Below are 7,527 nucleotides of genomic sequence, written 5' to 3' on the forward strand. Positions count from 1 at the left end.
GGGGGTGGGGTGGGGGCGGGCACGGCAGCACCACACACGTGCTGCAGGTGCCCTCCACTACAGGCAGGTCTTGGGTTTCTCACTGCAGGTGTTCAGGTACTCCCTCCAGAAGCTGGCATACACGGTGTCGCGGACCGGGCGGCAGGTGTTGGGGGAGCGCAGGCAGCGAGCCCCCAACTGAGGCCCCAGCTCCCAGCCCTGGGCGGCCGCATCATCAGGTGCTCCTGTGCATTTCCGCCAGCATGGGAGCCAGAGCCGCACAGGAATGGGGGGTCCCCTGTGCTCCCTCGCCAAAGGAGCACTTGGCAAGGTCAGTGAGGGGCCAGTAGGCCCCCTGGAGAAGTAGTACCGACAATGAAGACGATACCAGATCCCTTCCCAACCCTTTTGCCCCATCCCACTGAGGGGCAAGGTAAGGGAGGAGGGAGAATAGGGGGAGCAGATCCCTGAGATCTGGGCATAGGCACCACATTCTGATCTGGATCAAGTCGGGACAGTACCACCCAGCCCCGCAGCCACAGCCATACCAGCAGGCCCACTATGAAGATCCAGACACTACACCAGCCAGCAGAATGGACATTAGGACATCACCAGCCGAAGCCCTAAATCTCAGTGCAGCTGAAAAGGCATCAACTATGTGCTTGTGTGGCGGGACTCTGGAGGGGGTTAAGATGGGAGTAGGGCCCTCTCAATTGTCCCCTGCCTATGGCACGTGCATTCCAGCCTTGCTGCCTGTGCTTCCTCAGTTCCCCTTTCCCCCTTCACTGCCTCCCAAGCCCCAACCCCCAAAGAAATGTGTCACTTGATTCGGACCTATTCAACCAGTAAACAAAAGAACCCCACCTTTACTAAAATGCCTTCTCCAAGACCCCCCCCTCACTGATCTTGCTATTCCCTGGTCTCACGCAGTTGTGGTCAATATTGTGGTAATCGCTAATTGTACTGATTGTTAAGTGTGCATTAGTTGTGTCTCCCCAGCTAGATTGTAAGCTCCTGGAGGGCAGGGACCACCTCTACAAAAAATAAAAAACAGTACCTCCCCCATCTCGCACAGTGTCCCAGGACCCTGCGGGGTGGTGGAGGCGCACCAAAAAGTGTCTCTTGTGACTTCTTTTGCAACATTGACACACTTCTGAGACTGGGCTCATGTGCCCATTGTGGAGTAAGCACACCACAGGAGGTGGGGGGAGGAGCGAAGAAAAGGCGGGAATTGGAATAACGTGGGCTTCTCACACACCCGGACCCATCTCAACTGAACACTGTCCTGAGATAAAGGACTGTTCTCCCCCCCCCCCCAAAGGGCTAGGCGTCTTCACTTATGGTCCTGGGATAAAGGACCACAGCAGGAAATCACTATGGGAAAGCTGGGATGTGAGGAAAAAGGGTGGGAGTAGCCCTCAAAATAGGGACCAAGGGGGTGATTTCAGAGCAAGCTTCATTTCAGGTCTCCATTTAGGAGGCCCAAGGAAATGAGTGCTGGGGAGGGTAGACACTGGCCTGGGCAATGAGGAGAGGGTAAGAGGTGTGGTGTGGCAGCTCCTCCTCCATCTTAACACTTTAGGGCCCACAGCCACCAGGACTGACTGCTACAAGGGCAACCTGTCTGGCCTTGCGACTCTCCAAGATCTCCTGGCCCCGCCCTGCCCCATAACTGGGTTCTGTACTTTCCCCAGCATTAGCCTCCTTATTATGGAAACTGACTGGGTCCCTAGCCCCAGAATCTCCCCTGCCATCATGTCAGGGTGGGTGGTGGCTGCTCAGCTTCAGACTTCTCTCTCCTCTCCCACTCCTCAGTGAGTTGGGGATCTTCTTACATGGGGTCAAGTGACTCTCACCAAATGGCCCTGCCACCTGTTCAGCCTCATCTTGGCTTTATGTGTCCCTGTCACTACACACCTGTTCCTGGGTCAACACCAAGAGGGAGTTAGAGAGCCATAAATCTCTCTTCTGGCTGTTTCCTAAAATCCCTTAGTCACAGTTGTCACAAACACTTCTGGAGCACAAAGTACCTTGCCCCCTTGAGTCTGATCATGTTTCCTCCCACTAAGCAAGCCCCTTAAGTTTCTCAGCCCAGTCACCAGCACCTAAAAGTACCTACAGCTTCATTCAGCATCAGAGAATTGTAGGGGTAGGGGTACAGATCTTGGTTCTGGTCTTGGCTTTGCCATCAACAAACCTCTGTAAGAGGCCCTTTAAGATTCTAGTGAACCTGATATACTAGAAACATTCTGCTGTCCAAGTGGCAATTAGGACTTATCCGGACTTGGTTAGGATGTGCAATCTGAGACTCCATCTTCCTTAGGCTGGGCGGCTACAGCTGCTACCATAGCCTGAAGGTGAAGCAGGTCTTCTCCTGCCCCAGACTGACTCATCAGCAGGCAATGCCTGCAACCCCTCCCTTCTGAAGCCCAGATCTTGGCAGGCCTCAAGACTGGGAGTTTCTGTGGTTTTCCACAGTAAACCCACAGAACTATGGACATATTTCAACATATGTTCTCAATGAAGGATGACCCTCCCCTCAGAGTCTTTGAGGGGTGTTCCCACAACCCCACTGCTTCAGATGCTCTAACGTCAGCCCAAATTACAAGGTAGCTGAGTTCAGGGAGGCAGGCCAAAGCAGCACAGAAAAATCTGACTGCTCTGGACACAGTACTTCCTGTTACCACCCTTTAGAAGACAAGAGGCTGCTGGTAGTTCCAGAGCTTTCCAGATGATCTTGGCAAAGCCCCTTTCCTCCATCCATCAGCAGGGCTCTGAGCGTGGCATGGTGAGACGACAGACTTCCAGCCAAGGGCTGCCCTGGTGGCCTGCACCTGCATGGTTGGTCTTGAATGTGCAATGTCCATACCCCACTTTTGTTCTCTACCCTCAAACCCTCATGTTCTGGTAGCAAACTTAACCCACCAGAGTGACAGACGTTCACTTGCCATCCTATGCAATGCCTAGAAATCTAGTCTAAATATATCTTGTTTATAAAAATTTTTTCCACAAGCTATACCATTAAAATATTTTATTCTGAAAGAGAGCAACGGGAGGTGTTGAAAATGACTAGTGTTTTTATTGCAAAGCCCTCAATTGCAGCAATAAATGTCCCTTTTCTAAACCATCACTGCTCCCATAAGACTTTGCCCCAGAAAGCCAAGGACAGAACAAATGAGTTGTGAGGGGACTGGAATGGCATGTGGGATCTTGCAACAGATGGGACTCTTGAGACTAATCCCCAAGAAGGATGTTAGTTTCTTAGCCTAGCAACTTGAAGTTAAGTATGGAGGTGAGGGTGGGGTGTTAGGTACCACAGCTTTTAGAAGTGTGGGCTGCTATGTGATACTGTTGCCTCTATCTATGGAGTATTTGGATTTGACTGAGGGAAGAGATATCTCTTCTCCAGGCAGGGCAGGGGCAGGTTTCTTGAGCTTCTGCTGTAGGGCTAGCAACATCTTATTACACCTTGGTTGGATGGGGAGCAGGTTTGCTGTGAGCCATTTACTATTTTGAAACATGTTTTATCTCCTCGGGAGCCCAGACCCCAAAGGGAGATTCTGAATTTGCCCTTAGCTTTCCCCCCAGAGACTTGAACATGTGCACTCATGTACACACATAAAACGCTAGTCTAACCACAGGTCTTTTTCCCTGGTGACTTCTGACTTCCTCTATATGCCCCAGAGAAATACCGTCACCATGTTTTCTGGGAAGGATCCCATTTATACTCCCTTTTCTCCCACAATGCCCATACCCCAGTAGGATCCAGATTCCTGAGCATTCCCACAGCAGGAAGTCAGAGAGGGAGGCAACACATGGTCCTTGGTCTATCACCCAGTGACAGGCTTGAAATGGAATGCATGTGTTTCAAAGATAGGACAACAACAACAACAAAAAAAGACAGCCTAACCTAGATTCCTCTTTGAAACAACATATTACAGATAAAAGATTAAGCTGGTTTTGGCAGCAACTCTAACAAGACCAATTTCAGATATAAAATTGACTTGGCCATTGGAAATCAACCAGGCTGCCAGTGACCAATCTTTTGACAGATTTGTTCCACGTTGCTTAGTCTCTGATTTAAAACAAACAAGCAAACAAGAGCTAACACTTGGCATTAGCACTTAAGCTGGAACTTTTTTTTTTTTTTTTTTTTGGTGCCTGCTTTGGTGTTGCGTCCAGAAGGCTGATGGGATGGTTGAACCATGCCAGGCAGGGCAGAGAAGCTGTCCCCAACACACCAGTTCCCTGAAGGGGATAAAAGACGATCCGAACCTATAAACAGAAAGGCCGCAGTCTCCCAACGTTTAGCGTTGAAAAGGGAGGCCTGGAAGGAAACTAAAGAAGGGTTTGGAAGAAGGAAGGAAAAAGCTATACTGTTCCCCATCCCCCACTCTTCCATTCCAGGCCATTAGTGTGCCAGGCATTCCGTTCGTTCAGCTGCCCTTGAGGGCACACATATCAGAGGAAAGGGAACGGGTGTCTAGATCTGATGTAAAGTTAGAGTAAAAAGCGCCCGTCATTCGAAGCACAGCGTCAACCTATCACCCCCGCCCCCCAGACACGGAAGTGGGGACCCGGGGCTGGAGACCCTTTTTCTCCCCTCTCCCCCACGTCTTTTGATTTAAAAAATGCAACTTAAGTCGTGGCGATGGAGTGACAAGCCTCTCATAAGGTGGGCCCCCTGCTATGGGATCCGGAGCTTCAGAGGCGGTGGTCGCGCTCCTCAGCCCCGCGCCCTCCGGCTCTGCCTGCCTCATCCTGGAAAGGTGCTGACCTTCGAGGCCAGAAAGGGAACACAGGAGCCCAGTGACCCCACTCTTGGGCTGGGAAAGGACACCTAAGACCCAGGCTATGGCCAAGAAGGGGTATCACCTGACGCGGGACAGGGGTGCCCCCCCACCCCGGGAGCGTGCGGAAGGAAAATCCCAGTGAGGGAATCCGGCGACGCCTAAGGTGACCCAAAAGGGACAACATGGCGGCGAGGCCGCATCGAGGGCTTCTCATCCCGCCCCTAGCAGGCTGATTCCACGGTACCTGCAAACCCTGCCATGGCGCCGCCGCCACTGTCGCCGTAGCTGCCGCAGCCTGCTTCCACCTCTGCTTGCCTCCGACGCCGCAGGAAGCCGGGGAGACGCCCCCTTCGTCTTCTAGTCTAGCCGGCCGAGGACCCCTTCTGGCGTGGGCTGCCTATAAAGACGCCTGATCAAAAAGTCCAAGTTGAGGGCTACCTGTGCTCTATAGAGCCTTAATACCCGCCACAAACAACCCTTTGAAGACTTTTCACGTAGTTTTGCAAATGTCTGGGGGCGCTGAAGTCTTCAAACTCGAATAATTTCTAATCAGGCGCACCTGGGCAGCTCCGAATCACGGGTCCATAGTCCCCTAATGCATATGCAGCAGATTATGATCTTTACTCATTGAGTCCTCAGCGGGCGTAGCTTAGTCTGGTGTGGGCGAGTCCTGGCTCTTGACCTTCTGGGTAGATGGTCCGTAAACTCAGGGAAAACCTTCTCGTGGCTCGATGTCCACCCCCTCCTTTCATCAAGGTCCCAAGGCTCAGGCACGGAAAGATCCGGGTTCAGAACTAGGGGCCTGCCTTGGGTCAGATACCTGACTCCTCCCTTTGCCCTGTACTGAGGGCATGTCAGCTCATCTCTACTCTCAACTTCCTCACGTCTGAGGAAATGCCTGCCTCAGAGTTGTTTTGGGGGATTGAATGAGTCAGCGTATTCGTTTATTAGCTAATTAAGCACATTATTTGAGCGCTAAGTGCAATAGTAGTGCTAAAGGCAAGGGGGTAGAATGCGTGACCTCAAAGCACTGCCAATCTGATAATCGCTGGGCATTAATCATTTTAATCAAATCAATACATAGTTATGCATGATGGGAAATGCTGTGAGGGAAAGTAGAGTGTTTATGAGAAATTGATGGTGTCCTAATGTAGGGTGAGAGGTGAGGGTGTTGCCTCCTTGGGAAGATGGCATTCAGGCTAAGAAACTAAGGGCAATCGGGAGTTGTGCAGGGCAAAAAGTGAAGAGGGACAATATTCCAGGTAGAAAGAACAACTTGTTCCTGAGTGGAGGCAGGAAGGAGCAGAGTGAAGGTAAGAGGTGAGCAAGGAATAGGGGGTAGATAGATCTACGTAATTAATTTAACTCTTATCTTGAGAGTCATGAGAAGCAATTTTCATCAGGGGAATTATATCAAATTTGGGTTTCTTAAGCCACCCTGGCTGGAAGAGTGTAGGTGTGGGGAGACCAGTTAGGAGGCTGTTGCAGCTTTCCAGGCATAAAGTAATGATGACTCGGGGTGGTGGCCAGGGGAGGTGGAGAAAGAAAGGATGCAAGATTGAATGTGTTAAAAAAAAAATCGAATATGTCAGTGGTGGGCAATAACACCTAACTGGGTTTTAGTCTTGAGTGCAAGAGCCCTTGACCATGATGATAAAGCCTAAAGAAGGAACAAGCTGAGGGAAATGATCAAAAGTTTGGCTTTAAGGACGGCGCCTGTGGCTCAATGAGTAGAGCGCCCGCCCGGGAGAGTGGCAATTTCGAAACCGGCCCCGCCAAACTGCAACAAAGAAAAATAGCCGGTTGCTGTGGTGGGCGCCTGTAGTCCCAGCTACTGGGGAGGCTGAGACAAGAGAATCGCCTAAGCCCATGAGCTGGAGGCTGCTGTGAGCTGTGATGCCACGGCACTCTATCAAGGGTGACAAAGCGAGACTCTGTCTCTAAATAAAAATAAAAAATAAAAAGAGTTTGGCTTTGAGAAGTGAAGTTTGAAATGCCTGGGAAGCAGGTAAGTGGACAGGGTGAATATGAGCTCCTCAGCTCAGAAGCCAGGGCTGGAGATAGAAATTTGGGTGCCATCAGCACATAGCTCACGGCACTGATGAGAACCCAAGGAAAGGAAGATAGACAGAAAAGTGGGCAGAGCAGAAGAGCCAGGAAAGGAAACTCAAAAGCACTGGCTAGTCGGGTATAGTGCTCAACAGGGATGATTCTATGGAGGAGAGCAGTGGCACCATTGGGTTTAGGAATGATGAGCGTTTGTGGACTGTATGCTTTATGTTGTAAGTTCAAAAAGAAAAGAAAACCCTAAATTATTTGGCTTAAAAAAATAGCCTGCCACTCAGATGAATGGTGTGGCTTGGCCATGTCATCAAGGATTCACATTTCATCTCTCCGCTGTCTTTGTGTTGGCTTCATGCTAATGGCTACCTAGGTCCTGGGGTCACATCCAAGTCTCTACCTGAGATTCAACGAAGCCAGTATGTGACCTCTCACCATCCTGTTGCTTATGGACTAGGGGATCAATGCATGCATGCTAGGCACAGCTGGTATCCAGCACCGGAGGGAAAGGAGAATCTTGTAGTGGAAGCTCTTGTTTAGAAAAAGACAAGAGCTAGGCTCAGTGCCTGTAGTGGTTAGGGCGCTGGGCACATATACTGGAGCTGGCGGGTTCAAACTGGATCCGGGTATGCTAAACAACAATGACAACTACAAAAAAAAAAAAAAAAATAGCCAGACATTGTGGCAAGTGCCT

The 7,527-nt window shown here is 50.6% G+C and overlaps 2 protein-coding genes across 4 annotated transcripts in view; one reads left to right on the forward strand and one right to left on the reverse strand.

Annotated features, from left to right (window-relative positions):
• NNAT (neuronatin) overlaps positions 1–1,094 on the forward strand; it is a 4,232-nt gene extending 3,138 nt beyond the window's left edge. For all 3 annotated transcript variants that reach the window (XM_012803900.1, XM_023511905.1, XM_003787579.3), the window contains exon 3: positions 89–1,094. In XM_012803900.1, coding sequence (XP_012659354.1) covers positions 89–181 — 93 coding nt within the window. In that variant the 3' untranslated portion in view covers positions 182–1,094. The remainder of the gene's footprint in view (positions 1–88) is intronic.
• BLCAP (bladder cancer associated protein) overlaps positions 1–5,157 on the reverse strand; it is a 10,262-nt gene extending 5,105 nt beyond the window's left edge. Inside the window, exon 1 of the mRNA XM_003787580.1 lies at positions 5,017–5,157. The gene's annotated coding sequence lies outside the window, so the exon portion shown is untranslated. The remainder of the gene's footprint in view (positions 1–5,016) is intronic.
• Between the last annotated feature and the right edge of the window lie 2,370 nt (positions 5,158–7,527).

This window comes from Otolemur garnettii, unplaced genomic scaffold (assembly GCF_000181295.1).
Source record: "Otolemur garnettii isolate 467f Iridium unplaced genomic scaffold, OtoGar3 scaffold00023, whole genome shotgun sequence".
Lineage (NCBI taxonomy): Eukaryota > Metazoa > Chordata > Mammalia > Primates > Galagidae > Otolemur > Otolemur garnettii.